The 16,610-nt window shown below is 44.9% G+C and overlaps 1 protein-coding gene across 1 annotated transcript in view; it reads left to right on the top strand.

Moving 5' to 3' along the window:
* LOC148043109 (maestro heat-like repeat family member 5) overlaps window positions 1-16,610 on the top strand; it is a 43,028-nt gene that overhangs the window by 8,861 nt on the left and 17,557 nt on the right. The window contains exons 7-8 of the mRNA XM_087728048.1: window positions 1,036-1,115; window positions 15,403-15,538. Coding sequence (XP_087584174.1) covers window positions 1,036-1,115; window positions 15,403-15,538 — 216 coding nt within the window. The remainder of the gene's footprint in view (window positions 1-1,035; window positions 1,116-15,402; window positions 15,539-16,610) is intronic.

Here is a 16,610-nt window from a genome sequence, read left to right as displayed (position 1 = left end):
TTTCCTCCCCACTGGTCGAAGGCTCAGGGGCCACCTGGTGGCCAATCAGCTTCTCTGCACCCTGCTTGGAGTTGGAACCCTGTCCAGGGTCCTCCCTCCAGAGCCGAATCATCGGGCCCCTCGCTGTCAGAGTCTGTTGTAGCTCCAACGGCTCCTGCTGGGCCACGATAGATAGATAGATAGATAGATAGATAGATAGATAGATAGATAGATAGATAGATAGATAGATAGATAGATAGATAGATACATAGATACATACATACATACATACATACATACATACATACATACATACATATGGATGTATGGATGTATGGATGTATGGATGGATAGTGAGAGAGAGAGAAAGAGAGAGAGACAGACAGATAGACAAATATTTAATATATAAAGTAGAATGAAAAATAGAAATGGGAAATTAGGGGAAGAAAGAAGAAAAAAAAGGCATTGAAACTTTCTAGAAGAAACTACACAGCCAATGTCCAGAAATGCAGAGAGTGGAATTGTATAACATTAAGAGTGGTGGATTCAATTCCCAGAATTCTCCGGCCTTCAGGGATTCTGGGAATTGAAGTTCACAGGTTGTAGTGAGGCCCTAGTTACCCATCCCTGACTTAAACCATGGTCAGGAGACACTGCAAACTGCCATCAATGCAGGCTGGTTGCCAAGCGACCAAAATATGATCCTCTGATCCCTGAGGAAGAAGAGCCTCTCAGAACTTCAAATCTGGGTCATAAGTAGTCTTTGGGTGTTAGAATTAGAAGAACAAAGTTGGAAGGGATCTTTGAGGTCCTCTAGTCCAGCCAGGAAACCCTATACCATTTCAGACAAATGGCTATTTGGAAATGGAAATTTCCCCTTAGTTCTAAGAGGGATCCTGGAGAGATCCATCATAACTTTAAATAGTGGCTAAGCGACCAGTTGTAAGTTGAGGACTTCCCATGTCAACCAGGAAAGGCGTAGAGATGGGAATAGTGCCAGCTGGATGGTGGCCACATCTCAGGAGCTTCCTTATATGTCTTTCCTTCTCCTTTCAGGAAGTCATTGAAGATGAGCCCGTGAGACCCATGTCTGTCATAATTCTCCATCAAGCCATCATCACCATCACCTGCATGAGGTACGTACCTGCACCACCCTCATCTTCCCACCAGCTGGGGAGGAACTTGGAGTTGCACCAATTGATGGGATTTCCGTGGAAAGTCCCCGTGCTCTAGAGCAGGGGAGGGGGGTCAAACGCCATTTCATTGAGGAACACATCAGGGCTGTGGTGGGTGGGTGGATGGATGGTTCGATGGATGGAGAGAGAGAGGGAGGGAGGGGGAGGGAGGGATAGATAGATAGGTAGATCCAGGAGAGCAGGAGTTGAAACTCCATTTCATTGATGTGCTGGAAGAAATGCCCTTCTGGTTTCGGCTCCAAGTGAGGAAAAAGACACTGGAGACATGGAGGCTGCTTGGAAAGATGGTTTTAATGGTGGACAGGACCACATGGCTTGAGTCCTGAACAGAAAAGGTGATCACACGCTTCAATGTTGGTGGAGAAGAGAAGCTGAGTCTCTGGTTTTATGCCCTCTCTGGCCTTTGATCTTGAGCTTGCATTCTGATTGGTTGTCAGACTCCCATGGGCCCATGCAGGGGCAACTCTCTAAGCTGCGTTTTAAATACAGGTTTGGTTGAGTTCTCAGATGCCATGTGGTGAGTTGGGTCAATATTATCATGCCTTAATCCCATCCGCCTGGAGCTGAAGGGAAGAACTCTTTATTATGCAAACGAACTGGCTTGGCCATCTTAATGGCCCATTGACAAAGGAGGTGGGGGCAGGAAGCTGCAGAGAGCTATTCTCTCTTCCTTTTCACATCCAGGAAATATTCTGCCTTTTCAATATTTCTTAGGATATTTCATTTTTCTGGGAGAGGGCTGGGTGATAACTTTCCACAATCCCTACTTTTTTAAAACATGTGAGTGGGACACACACCTTCTTGGCAAAAGATTAAAATTGGTCTGGTCAGGGAGACTTAATTTTTTTTCCTGATGGAAAGTCATTGAGTGACAGCAGAAGGATCTCTTCAGTGCCTCCCAGAGAGCTTTTAACCATGAAAGTCTAGCAGCCAGGGCACAATTTCTGGAAAGAAATTTACAGTATCCAATTTTCCTCCCCAATTAATATCAAATATCACTTTCTGTGAACTTCCAGACAGGTTTCAAGCAAGCAGAAGTCCCAAAATTCTTCACAGCCATGCTTTTCCTTTAAGTTACAGCTGCCCAGGGAGGGACTTGAACTTGCCTTAGCTCTTATTTTTGTGAGGCCAAATTGAGTTTAACTAGTGTGCAATTCAGGCTATTTCATATTTTTAAAATTACACACAATGAGCCCGGGGACTCCTACTCATGAGATCACCAGTCCAACATATCTTGCTTTACTGGGCAATGGGGCAGCATCATTTTTGAGTCAGTCAGGCTTGGGTTTTGAAGATCCTTTCTGCTACTCTTCAAGTGGGAGAATTGCCTGAGGGGAATTGGCCCTCCCACATGGGATTAACAATTTTCCAGATCCAAAATGATCCAAATTTGGGAGAGACCTCTACCCCTCTGCAGTGAGTACCAGCACCTCCCCTCTTTACACACAATGGGCCTTTGCTTTTTTGCTTTCAGAGGACAAAAGCAACAACAACAACAAAATTTCATTCACTTTTCCATCCATTTTCACACACACTCTCCTTTCCCTAACAGAAGGCCCTGTGCTCTGGCCTGACCCTAATACTTTCCAGGCTCTCTTGATAAAACACAGAGGAACCAAGATCCAGCTGTGATTGGGAGAAAAATTTCATCATCACTCACACACATGCAGGCATACACATATTTCCATGGACTTCCTGGGAGGAGCCTGCTGATGGTGGCAGCTTAAAATTAGCTGCCTCCAAATTCCTGGTTACGTACCTGTTTAGATGATCACCCATCTGACGTCTTAACAGGTTTTCTTATCCTTCAGGCAAGAAGGGAAGAAGAAATAGTTTTGCTGGCAAATGCTCTTCGATTTTTGCAGCTTTTGTGCCTGCAGAGAGAGGGGGGCTAGCCCAAAGCAGAACGGTGTCCGTGCTGGGAACTTCAAACTGCCTTGTGTGGTACAAAGTAGGTCTCCCCCACTCAGTTCAAAGCTTTGTTTGATTTGATCTTATCCTGAGCTGAATCCGTTTGCGTGGACATTAATTGTTTATCAAGATTTTAGCTTCTTTTTTTTCCCTCTGAAAATCTATTTCTTAGAGGCTTTTAAAATGGCGCCGAGCAGGCTGGATTCTCCAGTAATAATGATTACTTTTTGTTAAATGCTACAGAACTCTAAAATTTCAAAGGAGCCTCCTTATCACTTGCTTTACAATCGGCCAGCAGAAGCTTTCTAATTAGTTTCATTTTTACAAGACTTCCATTCTCTCATTAATCTTGCTTATCTGGAATTTAAATGGTGATGAATCTGCTGAACTGTCTTGTTACAATGCTTACTCACTGAAAGTTTTCCCAAGCCTCAAATTTCAAAGTAAAGGGAGAAATCCAGCGTCTTTACTTAAAGCTGCATATTCAGGCAATAGAGTTTTATTAATTGCAGGAAGATAAATTTTGGAATGGCTTCAAAACCAAATCCTAATTTGAAACCGTCGCCCTCTATTCCCAGGGGCACATCCCCAGTGCCTGGCACAAGGTTGCAGCCTCCGCTCCCTACGCCCCCTGCTGGGGATTTTTTAACGAAAGAATTCTTCTTGAGTGAATTAAGCGTGGCTCTTAATGCACAGACAATTAAAATGGAAGATAAACTTAGAGATCTTAGAGAGGAGATAAAACAGGAGAGAAAAGAAGAGAGAAAAGAGGAAATAAAAGAAATAAAAGAGGAAATAAAGATGAAATAAAAGGACTTAAACAGGAGTTGTATGAGAAAATCGATGCCAGGGTTGTTAAAATTAAAGATGAAATGCTGAGACTTGTAACTGTATTGACAGAACATGTTTATGGAATTGAAGATAGTCTAGAGGATCTTAATGAGGCCAATACCAACTTGACATTGAAAACAGAGGCGGTGGAACAAAAAGTGGAAAATGCTGAAAAAGAAATTATTATACAGTATAGACAAATGGAGTTCGCATTAAGAGTAAGGGGGCTGCGTGAGGAGAAACAGGAGGACCTGAAACAGATCCTATCAGAAGCCTTTGACCGCCTGGTGGGAAGACCAGGGACCAATATCGACTGGCAAATCGACAAAGTTTATCGCGTTAACTCTTGGGTGGCAAAGCAGAAGCAGCTTCCTCGAGACATCGTTATATACTTCACTACAAGAGAGCTTAGAAATATGGCACTACAAGAGTCTTATAACACTAAGCTTCAAATTGGGGGTCAAGACCTGATTGTTTTGAAAGAGATACCACCTCAAATGTTAAGAGCCAGGAGAAACTATGCTTTTTTGGTCAAAGAACTCAGAAATCGTCAGAGACAGTATAGATGGGATGCACCATTTGGCATTATATTTACATTTGATAGGCAAAGATATCGCCTCAACTCTGTATGGAAAGCCCGAGATTTTTATTATAATATTTTGAAGGCTGGATATTCTGCATCATCTGGACCTGGAGAAAGACCACAAGAAGGACAGGATAGACAGCAAACTACACAACCACCAGATAAGATGGAGCATCTCTCTCTTCTAGAAGCGCAAGGTGTTATGGAACAAAGACCTAGCCGCATGATTACTAGACGAATGGAGAAACAAGCTAAAAAGCAACAACATCAACAATCACCGGCCATCGATCAAGGAGCTACAATAACAAGTCTGGAAGCAGTGGGAGGAGCTAGGCCTAAGGTTAAACAGACCATGCAGGAAACTCTAAAAATGCTTCAGCCAAGCAAAGATGACAACTAAGATCTTAACATGGAATGTCAATGGACTGAATTCTCCACAGAAGAGAAAGAAAATATTTCACTATCTCAAACAGTTTAAGAATGACGTAATTTGTTTGCAAGAAACTCATATCAAATCAACTGATCAAAAATATTTGATTAACTCAAAACTTGGTCAACATTTTGTAGCTTCTGCTGGTCAACATTTTGTAGCTTCTACCTGCCGTGGCTACCTACCGCGATTACAATCCCCGCTGTGCCGCTGGCTTGCTGTTGCCGGCTCGAAAACGCCGCAGCTCGTGAACACCACGGCTCAGCCCAGCTGTTCGGAACTTTGTGGCCGAGCTTCCAGGGGAACTTTGATCTCCCCCCAACTATTGTCGGCTGCTGCGGCCCCGTTGTTTATTAGTTCGCTGGCTCGCTGGCTGTAGGAACGCTGTGAGTACGCCGCGGCTAGTGACTTAGCGGGCTGGAAGATTGTTCGACCTAATTGCTTTTGGGGGGAGCCTGTTTCTAACTTTCTGGTCTGCTGAGGCCCCTTGAGAACGTCTGGGCCCAACCACTGAATGGGGCATCCCCCCCCCCTCCATCTAGGACGAGCTTTCTTTTCTTCATCTCTGGATTTAAATTACTAAGGGGGTTGTTGCTGTGAACGGACTTGTACATTAGGCCTTGTCCACCATGATCGGCCTTCCGGCTCTTGTTGCTGCTGTCGATATCCGGACTTATTCTACCTTTCAACCACCCTCCCCTTTGGACTGTATCGAACTTTTTAGAGAAGGTGATCGATATGACAGGTCGCTTGATGAGATCTGGAAGCTGGCTTGCCGCCACTACGACCTGTCTAGATTCCCCCCCCCTTCCACTCCATCTAACCCAGCCTTCCTCAAGGTGTGGCCTCTCCCCTGTCGGGTGTGTTTTAGAACCTGGAGAAAAGGAGAGGGGCAGAACACCCCTTTTGGACCATATACTTTTTACCTTATGTTATACTGGACTCTCTACTGGTCTTGGCAGAAGACATAAGCCTAGTACGGACTTCGCGCGCCTGCGCAATTTCAATCTGGTATGGTGAGTGCATGGGATTGTATGTGATCGCGTGAATGATCCCACTTTTTATTGTTATTACCGCTGTATTTTCTGTGTTTTTAATTATTATGTGGGGACTGTTTGTGTGAGTGAATGAGTATGTTTAATTTGAAGGACCTGCCGGGGAATGTGGGGGTCACCGGGGTGGTCGGGGGGACCATGGACACAGGAGTGGGCCGGAGCATTACGGTCGTAACGGGGAGGGGCAGATATGGTGGGGACTTTAGGGCAGGCCATTACCGGGGAAGGAGGGCTCGCTACATCACAGAGATCCCTCCTTCCGGCCCTATGAGTTCCACTCCGAGGCCAGATGGCGCGAGTGATCAGGACCCTGGTCTCAGGCTGTTGTCGCTAAATGCCAGGTCTGTAGTTCACAAGGCTCCCCTCGTCCTGGACTTAATTATAGACAAGAGGGCAGACCTGGCATGTATTACTGAAACCTGGCTGGGCCCGGAGGGAGGAGTCCCCCTCGTAGAGATGTGCCCAGAAGGATTTCAGCTGCTTCATCAGCCGAGAGCCCAAGGAAGGGGTGGGGGTGTGGCTATTGTTATCCGGGAGTCTCTAGTACCTCGTAGGATCCCTGCTCCGGAGCTTGTCGGGTGTGAGTCCCTACTGGTGAAGTTGGACCTCAAGGGTCAAGTGGGTTTGCTGTTAACGTACCTGCCTCCCAACAGCGTTGCAGCAGCCCTCCCCTCGCTCCTCAAGTCTGTAGCCGAGCTAGCAATTGAGTTCCCCAGGCTTATGGTCCTGGGGGATTTCAATCTGCCTTCGCTCGGTGAACACTCTGATGGGGCGCAGGAGTTCATGGCTTCCATGACAGCCATGGGCTTGACCCAGGTAATTCGGGGCCCAAGTCACTCAGCGGGTCACACGCTCGACCTCGTATTCCTCTCAGAGCAGTGGAGTTATGATCTTGGTCTGAGGGGTAATGAGATCATACCCCTGTCGTGGTCAGACCACTGCCTACTGAGGCTTGACGTTCGGAGGCCAAACCCCCACTGTAGGGAGGAGGAACCGACCAGGTGGTTCCGCCCCAGGCGACTTATGGACCCCTTGAGATTCCAGACGGAGCTTGGGGTTATTCCTGATACTCTCGCCCACAGTCCGGTGGAGACTCTGGTTGCTGCCTGGAATTCGGCAGCGTTGGAGTCTCTTGACTGGATTGCGCCACTACGGCCGCTCCGAGGCGGTGGATCCCAGAGGCCTCCTTGGTTTACCGAGGAGCTCCGGGAGAGGAAGCGCCGGAGGAGATGCCTAGAGCACCTATGGAGGTCCAATAAATCCAAATCGAACCGAGCACTCTTAACATCTTGCACCAAGGAGTATATCAGGGCACTGAGGACAACAAAAAGATTGTACATTGCCACCTTGATTGCGTCCGCTGAGTCGCGCCCAGCCGCCCTGTTTAGGATAACCAGCTCCCTCCTAAATAGGAGGGATACGGGGGACCCCTTGCAGGGTCGGGCTGAGGACTATGTCCAGTTCTTAGCAGACAAAGTTGCTCGGTTTCGATCGGATTTGGACTCCGATTTTGCAGATCCAGCCGAGGCACAGGAAGATAATGGCAGACCATCTTTGGGTTGAGTTTCAGGATGTTGCCCCTGGGGATGTGGACAAGGCCATGAGAGCTGTGAGTGCCTCCACTTGTGTACTGGACCCGTGCCCCTCTTGGCGGGTTGCCAACAGCAGGGAGGTGACACGGGGCTGGATCCAGGCGGTTGTTACCGCCTCTCTCCGGGAGGGACTCTTCCCCTCCGCACTTAAAGCGGCGGTGGTGAGACCCCTCCTGAAGAAACCATCCTTGGATCCAGCCATTCTCAACAATTATCGTCCAGTCTCCAACCTCCCCTTTGTGGGGAAGGTTGTTGAGAAGGTGGTGGCCTCCCAGCTTCAGCGGACCTTGGAGGAAACTAGTTACCTTGACCCATTCCAGTCCGGCTTCAGGCCTGGTTACAGCACAGAAACCGCTTTGGTCACATTGACCGATGACCTCTGGAGAACCAGGGATGGAGGCCATGCCTCCATCCTGGTTCTCCTTGACCTCTCGGTGGCTTTCGATACCATCGACCATGGTATCCTTCTGCGATGACTGCGGGAGGTGGGGGTGGGAGGCACTGTCTTGCAGTGGTTCTCCTCCTACCTCTCGGACAGGTCGCAGTCGGTGTTAGTTGGAGGGCAGAGATCGACCCCTAGGCCCCTAACATATGGGGTGCCACAGGGTTCGGTCTTATCCCCCCTACTATTTAACATCTACATGAAACCGCTGGGCGAGATCATTCGGAGGCACGGGACAAGATACCATCAATACGCGGACGATACCCAGTTGTATCTGTCCGCCCCGTGCCAACTCAATGAAGCGGTGGACGTGATGAGCCGGGGCCTTGAAGCCGTTAGGGACTGGATGAGGGCTAACAAACTGGTACTCAACCCGGATAAGACCGAGTGGCTGTTGTGTTTCCCTCCCAATAATTTGGCAGGTGTTCCATCACTCAGGTTGGGGGGTCAAACACTATACCCCTCAGACAGGGTTCGCAACTTGGGAGTCCTCCTGGACCCACAGCTGACCTTTGATCACCACCTGTCGGCTGTGACCAGGGGGGCATTTGCCCAGGTTCGCCTGGTGCACCAGTTGTGACCCTACCTGAACCGGGAGGCCCTCACAACAGTCACTCGTGCCCTTGTGACCTCAAGGCTGGAATACTGCAACGTGCTCTACATGGGGCTGCCCTTGAAGAGCATCCGGCGACTTCAGCTAGTCCACCTCGGTTCACCCACATAACACCTATCCTCCGCGAGCTGCGCTGGCTACCTGTTGATCTCCAGGTGCGCTTCAAGGTGCTACTTACCACCCATAAAGCCCTTCATGGTAGTGGATCTGGGTACTTGAGAGACCGCCTCCTGCCAATTACCTCCTCGCGACCAATTTGATCACACAGATTAGGCCTCCTCCGAATCCCATCCGCCAGTCAGTGTCGACTGGCGACTACACGGAGGAGAGCCTTCTCGGTAGTAGCTCCGACCCTGTGGAACGATCTCCCCATGGAGATCCGTACCCTCACCACCCTCCAGACCTTCCGCACAGCCCTTAAGATCTGGCTATCCCGTCAGGCCTGGGGTTAGATTGTAATCCGTCCCCACCCGAATGAATGAATGTTGTGTTTTATTTTTAATTATGTATTGTTATATGTTTCACTGTTTGTGTTTCCCCCCCCCCTATGGATTGTAAGCCGCCCTGAGTCCCCCCAGGGAAAAGGGTGGCCTATAAATAAACTTTCCTATTCCTATTCCTATTCTGCTATGGAAAAGAAGAATGGTATAGTTGTATACTTAAGAAAAGACATGAAAGCTGAATTAATAGAAGCAGATCCCTTCAGAAGATATATTGCTTTAGACCTAATCCTAGAAGGGAAAAAGACATTACTTTTGGGAATTTATGCCCCCAATCAACAGCAAGATGGATTCCATAGAAATCTTCATGCTAAATTAGTACAGTGGGATTATAGTTCCTGTATACTATTGGGTGATTGGAATGGAGTGATAGACACTAAAAGAGATAAGAAGACTTCTCGCCCAAATACTAAGATGCGAGCAAAGTTACCCAAACCTTTCTTTGACATCATGGATGACTTTGAATTGAGAGATATTTGGCGAGAAAGAAATGCAGAGGAACATGATTTCACTTTTTTCTCTGATAGGCATCAATCCCTTTCAAGGATTGATTTTATACCAACTACTAATGATTTGCTTTCTAGGGTCAAGAAGACAAAGATTGCGGCTAGGGTCCTTTTGGACAATAACCCAGTTTGGATGGAGGTGGGAAGGGTAGTGCAGGCAAGAAGGTCTTGGAGATTGAATGAAAACTTATTTAGATATGAAAAGTATATTAATGATTGTAAAAAATTGTTATCTGAATATTTTGTTTTGAATATGAATAAGGGTACATCTATGGAATTTGTATGGGATGCAAGCAAAGCGTATATGAGAGGAGTGCTGATGAATATAAATAAAACACATGCCAACTCAACGAAGCGATGGATGTGATGAGCCAGGGACTGGATGCTGTTAAAGACTGGATGGGGGTCAACAAGCTTGTGCCCAATCTAGAAAAGACCGAGTGGCTGTTGTGCTTCCCTCCCATGAATTGGCCAAGTATTCCATCTCTCAGGCTGGGGGGTCAAATTATACGCCCCTCAGACAGGGTTCGCAACTTGGGAGTCCTCCTGGACCCACAGCTGACCTTCGAACATCATTTGTCAGCTGTGACCAGGGGGGCATTTGCCCAGGTTCGCCTGGTACACCAGTTGCGTCCCTACCTGAACCGGGAGGCTCTCACAACAGTCACTCATGCCCTTGTGACCTCTAGGCTGGAATATTGCAATGTGCTCTACATGGGGCTGCCCTTGAAGAGCATTCGGCGACTCCAGCTAGTCCAGCATGCCGCCGCACGAGCGATTGTGGGTGCACCTCGGTTCACCCACATAACACCTATCCTCCGTGAGCTGCACTGGCTACCTGTTGATCTCCGGGTGCGCTTCAAGGTGCTACTTATCACCTATAAAGCCCTTCATGGTAGTGGGCCTGGATACTTGAGAGACCGCCTACTGCCAATTACCTCCACTAGACCGATTCGATCGCATCGATTAGGCCTCCTCCGAATTCCATCTTCTAGCCAGTGCAAACTGGCAACTACCCAGAGGAGAGCCTTCTCGGTGGCTGCTCCGTCCCTTTGGAACGAACTCCCCATGGAGATTCGGACCCTCACCACCCTTCCGCGCCGCTTTAAAGATCTGGCTGTCCCGGCTGGCCTGGGGTTAAGATTGTAGCCCCACTCGAATTGTGCGATTGTTGTTGTGTTTTCTTTGAACATGCTGTATTGTCTATTGTTTGTCTTCTCCCCCACCCTCTTTTGAATTGTGAGCCGCCCTGAGTCCCCCCAGGGAAAAGGGCGGCATACAAATAATAAAAAATAAAAAAAACAAATAAACAAGGATTAAAACGAACAGAACTGGAAGAGGAAATTAAGAGAAAAGAGTTGGAGTTAACAATGAACCCAGACGATACAAAGGTTAAGGAAGCTATTACCATATTAAAATCTCAATTTGACATGTTGATCTCTGACCAGGTTGCCACTAATTTATTATATGCAAAACACAATACTTTTTGTAATGCAAACAAACCTGGCAGATGGTTAGCTTATCAGATTAGGAAAAAAAGGAAAACTCGAAATATATCTAAACTGATTTACAGAAGGAAGGAGGTGTTTCAACAGGAAGAGATTCAAAAGGCATTTCGGGAATTTTTTACAGAACTGTATAAAGGGGATAAAATTAATGGTCTAGATATAGACAAATATTTAGATAAAGAGAAAATACCTTCAGTTAGAGAAGAGCACAGGCAAAAATTGAATCAACCAATAACCTCGGGGGAAATCTTGCAGGTAATTAAGCAATTAAAGTTAGGGAAAGCACCAGGTACAGACGGTTTGACAGCGGTTTACTATAAAAATTTACAGTTAGAAATGGTAGAACCTCTTAGAGAATTATTTAATATGATTCAAATGGAAGGTAAAGTGCCTCCATCTTGGAAGACAGCGTTTATATCTTTGATACGCAAAGAAGATCAAGATACTACCCAACCCAAAAATTATAGACCTATTTCATTACTTAATGTAGATTATAAAATCTTTACTAAAATACTAGCAAATAGGTTAATGCTGGTCATTCAACAATTGATACACACTGACCAAACAGGTTTTATACAGGGGAGACAGATGAAAAGTAATGTCAGATTAATTATTAATGCATTAGAATATTTGGGAAAGAACAACCAGATCCCTACTGCATTTATATTCTTGGATGCTGAGAAGGCCTTTGATCGAGTTAACTGGCAATTTCTGTTGAAGATATTGCAAAAAATGCAGATAGGAGATAATTTTTTACAGTCAATTAAAGCAATATACCAACAGCAAACAGCACAAGTCAATGGAAGTTTAACAGCCTCTTTTCAAATTGGGAAAGGTACAAGACAGGGCTGTCCTTTGTCCCCATTATTGTTTATTATAACTTTGGAAGTATTGTTGAATAAAATACGGGGCTTGGGTGGTCTAAAAGGGATTAAGATTAGGCAGCAAGAATACAGAGTGCATGCTTTTGTGGATGATTTGGTCATAATATTGGAACAACCGCAGGAATCCAGCATGGTCTTAATGAATACGATTAATCAATATGGTCAAGTGTCTGGTTTTAAAATAAATTTAGGAAAAACAAAAATATTAGCTATAAATATGAATACTAAACAAAAGGAAGAATTAGGAGTGATGCTAGGATGCGAGGTAGTTAAAAAAGTCAAATATCTTGGAGTTAACATCTTAACTTCAAATGGGAAATTATATAAGCATAATTATGAACCACTTTGGCATAGTATACAGACAGAGATGAAAAAATGGGAGAAATTGCACTTATCTTTGTTGGGTAGGATAGCAGCAGTGAAAATGAACATCTTACCAAAAATTTTATTTCTTTTCCAAATGTTACCTATACTTTAAAAAGATGCGAATCTTTTAGAATGGCAGAAGGGTATCAACAAATTTGTATGGGCAGGAAAGAAGCCAAAGGTAAAGATGAAAATAATGCAAGATGTACGTGAGAGAGGAGGCTTGAAACTACCTAACTTAAAACTATATTATGATGCAGTGGCACTATCTGTAATTAGTGATTGGACTCATTTAACTAATGATAGAATATTGAATATTGAGGGACACGATCTGGTTGGTATATGGTTAGCACGCTTACCTGTTATTCAACAAAAAACTGGATAAGAATTTTAAAAGTCATATTTTAAGAAATGGTTTACTGAGGGTCTGGAAAAAATACCAATATAAATTAAATGACAAGATACCCATGTGGGCAATTCCTAGACACGCAATTGAAAATATGAATATAGCACAAAAACAGGATAGAATTACTTACAGACAGCTTCTTATCTCGGAAAGGGGGGTACTACAATTAAAATCTTTAGAGGTATTAAAAGAGGAGAAGGTAGTTCAAACATGGTTCCAGTATGGGCAATTACAGGCTAGGTGGAAAATAGATCAAAAAATCGGTTTTATTCAAGTTGAGGATAATCTGTTTAAACAAATAAGAGATCAAAGCTTAATGCATATAAAGAGGATATATAATGTATTAATACAGATGGATTCGGTAACAGATTTAATTAAAGATTGTATGATAAAGTGGGCTCAAAACATTGAAGAACCAATAATGCTGGATACATGGGAAAAAATCTGGGTAAGAAATGTGAAATTTACACAAGCTCAAAACCTGAGAGAAAATTTTTATAAGATGTTCTATAGATGGCATTTAGATCCTAAAAAGCTGGCTTCTATGTATCCGAATTTACAACCTAAATGTTGGAGATGTGGCTCTCTCGATGCTACATATTTTCATATATGGTGGACCTGCCAAAAGGTTAAGGCATTTTGGATAAAAATATGGTGGATTATGGAAAATATCTTTAAAAGAAGGATAAAGTTTACTCCTCAGCTATTCTTACTAGGTATATGTACTGACTTTACAGTGGTAGAGACTAACTTGATTCTGCATCTAATAACGGCAGCAAGACTGTTGGTGGCGCAATACTGGAAGAAGGAAGACTTGCCTACAACTCAAGAATGGACATTGAAAGTTACAAACTTAGCCGAGATGGCTAAAATATCGGCATATCTTAAAGATCACTCAAATGAGAGATATAAACAAGACTGGGAAAAATGGATTGACTATATACAAAATAAATACGGGACTAAGAAATTCCAGTTAGCCTATGCTTAAGATCAGAAATGATTTAAATTGTTTAAAGTTGGTTCAGCAAGAAGAAGCTAAGGTCAATGTAGAATGTTATTAATTTTTTTATTTCTTTTTTTCTCAATAGATTTTAGACTGTGTTTGTTAGAAATCCATACCATGTATGGGTTCTGGGAAGTCAGGGAGAGGAGGAGGGGGGGGGTTGGGGGAGAGGGTGGAGGGAGGGAGGGGTATATATTAGGCTAGACAAGAATTTGGTGGTAAACTAGAATTATTTTGACATACAAAAAATTGTACTTCGATGTCTTACTGATTGAGGAATGATGAAATGTTTGCCTTAAAAGAAATAAAACTTTTGAAACACATATTTCCATGCTTTGCCATGCTTTAAAATTAAATTTTAGAGAATTAAAATTTAGAAGTACTCGCCCTCTTTCCAGGCAGCCTTTGAGTTCAAAGTCAAAACCCTTTTAAAACCTAGATCCAAATGGCTAAGTCCACCCACAGACTCAATGGGGTCTGTGCCAGCATGGGAGGCTTACCTAGGCTATATCCACTGGTTAGGCTAGCTTAGAGTCTCATCTACGGTGCCAATTGTTGGAAGAAATGTCCTTCTGGGTTCGGCTTCAAGTGGGGAAAAAGACACTGGAGACATGGTGGCTGCTTGGCTGCTTGGTTTTAATGGTGGACAGGACCACATGGCTTGAGTCCTGAACAGAAAAGGTGATCATATGCTTCAATGTTGGTGGAGAAGAAGTGAAGGGCTGAGGGAGGGGTTTGCTAGGCTTTTTATAACCTGTTCAGTCCCACCTCTGTTTCCTGTTCCTGTGTAACAAATGTATTCTGATTGGTTGTCAGACTCCCATGGGGCCATGCAGGGGCAACACTCTAGGCTGAGTTTTGAATCCGGGTTTGATTGAGTTCTCATATGCCATTGGGTGAGTTAGGTAAAGGGCCAGTATCATCATGCCTTAATCACATCACCTGGAGCTGAAGGGGAGGATTCTTTATTATGTAAAGGGACTAGCTTGGTCATCTTAATGGCCCATTGACAAAGGGAGTGGGGGAAGGAAGCTGCAGGGAGCTATTCTCTCTTCCTTTTCACATCCAGGGAAATATTCTGCCTTTTCAATATTTCCTAGGATATTTCATTTTTCTGGGAGAGGGCGGGGTGATAACTTTCCATAGAAGGACACATCAGGGCTGTGGTGGGTGGGTGGAAGGATAGATGGAGGGAGGGAGGGAGGGAGGGAGGGAGGGATAGGTAGGTAGGTAGGTAGGTAGGTAGGTAGGTAGGTAGGTAGGTAGGTAGGTAGGTAGGTAGGTAGATAGATAGATAGATAGATAGATAGATAGATAGATAGATAGATAGATAGATAGATAGATAGATAGATAGATAGATAGATAGATCCAGGAGAAAATTCTTTACACTGAGAACAATCAATCAGTGGAAGGGTTTGCCTCCAGATGTTGTATGCTCTCCATCACTCGAGGTTTTCAGGAAAAGAGAGGACAACCATCTGACTGGGATGGGACCATCAAGCTGACTGAGAAGGACCATCAAGCTAAAAGGAACCTTTTAGCCCTCTGAGTCTAGGATCTCCTCACACCTCCCTCCTCTTTTCTTGTCTTTCATCAGCTGTATGAAGCCCTACTTGAACTCCAAGGTGATGTCTAAAGTGGTCAACCAAAGCATCCAGAAGGTGTTTTCGTTGCCAGCTATCAAGGTGTCCACAATGAAAACCGACAGCCAACCCCCATCATCTCAACCTCAGGTGAGCAGTCCAGATGGAGCAAAGCAATAGGGGATCCACTTGGAAACAAGGATGCAGTGAACAGGATTCCTGATCTCCTCAACAGCCCTGGATCCATCCCTTGAGCCAAAGGTCCCCTTGGCTTGTCCCTTCCTCTTTGGTCTTGAAAGTCTGCTTCCCCTTCTCATTCTACATTTCTGGATCCCAGTAGTCCCTATTTTGATGCCCTAAACATCTCCAGGGGGTTTTCCTCCCCATCTTTTCTCTCTTCCTCCACTTCTCTTTTATCTTCTGGTTGAAGGATCTTCTCAAGACCAATTCCCATCTCCTCCCTTTGCCCCCCACAAAAGAAGGGCCATGGTGGAGCAGAGCAACCATGGTCTGCAGGCACTAGCTATGATTCCTAGCAGAGGTGGGTTCCTCCCAGTTCGCACCAGTTCGGTAGAACCGGTTCGTCAAATCCACCGAACCTTTTAGAAGAGGTTCCACCAGTGGACTCGGAAAGCAGGCCACACCTACAGAAGAGGTTCCAAACTTTTTTGAAACCCAACACTGACACACACATACACACACACAGAGAGAGAGAGACAAAGAGAAAGAAAAAGAAAGAAAGGAAGAAATAAATAAATAAATACAAAAAGAAAAAAAGAAAGAAAAAGTGAGAGAGATGAAAGAAAAAAAGGAAAAGGGGACAGAAAGACAAAAGGAAGGAAAGAGAGAGAGAGAGAGAGAGAGAGAGAGAGAGAGAGAGAGAGAGAACACATGGCCAGCAAGCTACTCCCACCAGGTCACATGGCCAGCAAGCCACTCCCACAAAGGAGGCCACACCCACAGAGTAGGTTCAAAAAAATTTTGAAACCCACCACTGATTCCTAGGTAGTCTCAGATAACCCTCAGAATTCACATGCTTAGCAACTGAATCAGATTTATGATGGTCGGAGTATTCTAGGGTCACATGACCCCCCTACTGTGACCTACTGACTAGTAAATAGGGAAGCTGGATTCACTTAACAACTGTGTAACCAACTTAACAACCAAAGTGATACACTTAACCACTCTGGCAAGAAAGTTCGTAAAATGGGGGCAAAATTCA

The sequence above is a fragment of the Thamnophis sirtalis genome, unplaced genomic scaffold (genome assembly GCF_051295495.1).
Source record: "Thamnophis sirtalis isolate CommonGarterSnake01/CBP01778 unplaced genomic scaffold, rThaSir2_p1.2 scaffold_13, whole genome shotgun sequence".
NCBI lineage: Eukaryota > Metazoa > Chordata > Lepidosauria > Squamata > Natricidae > Thamnophis > Thamnophis sirtalis.
This window is presented reverse-complemented; position numbering and strand designations above follow the sequence as displayed.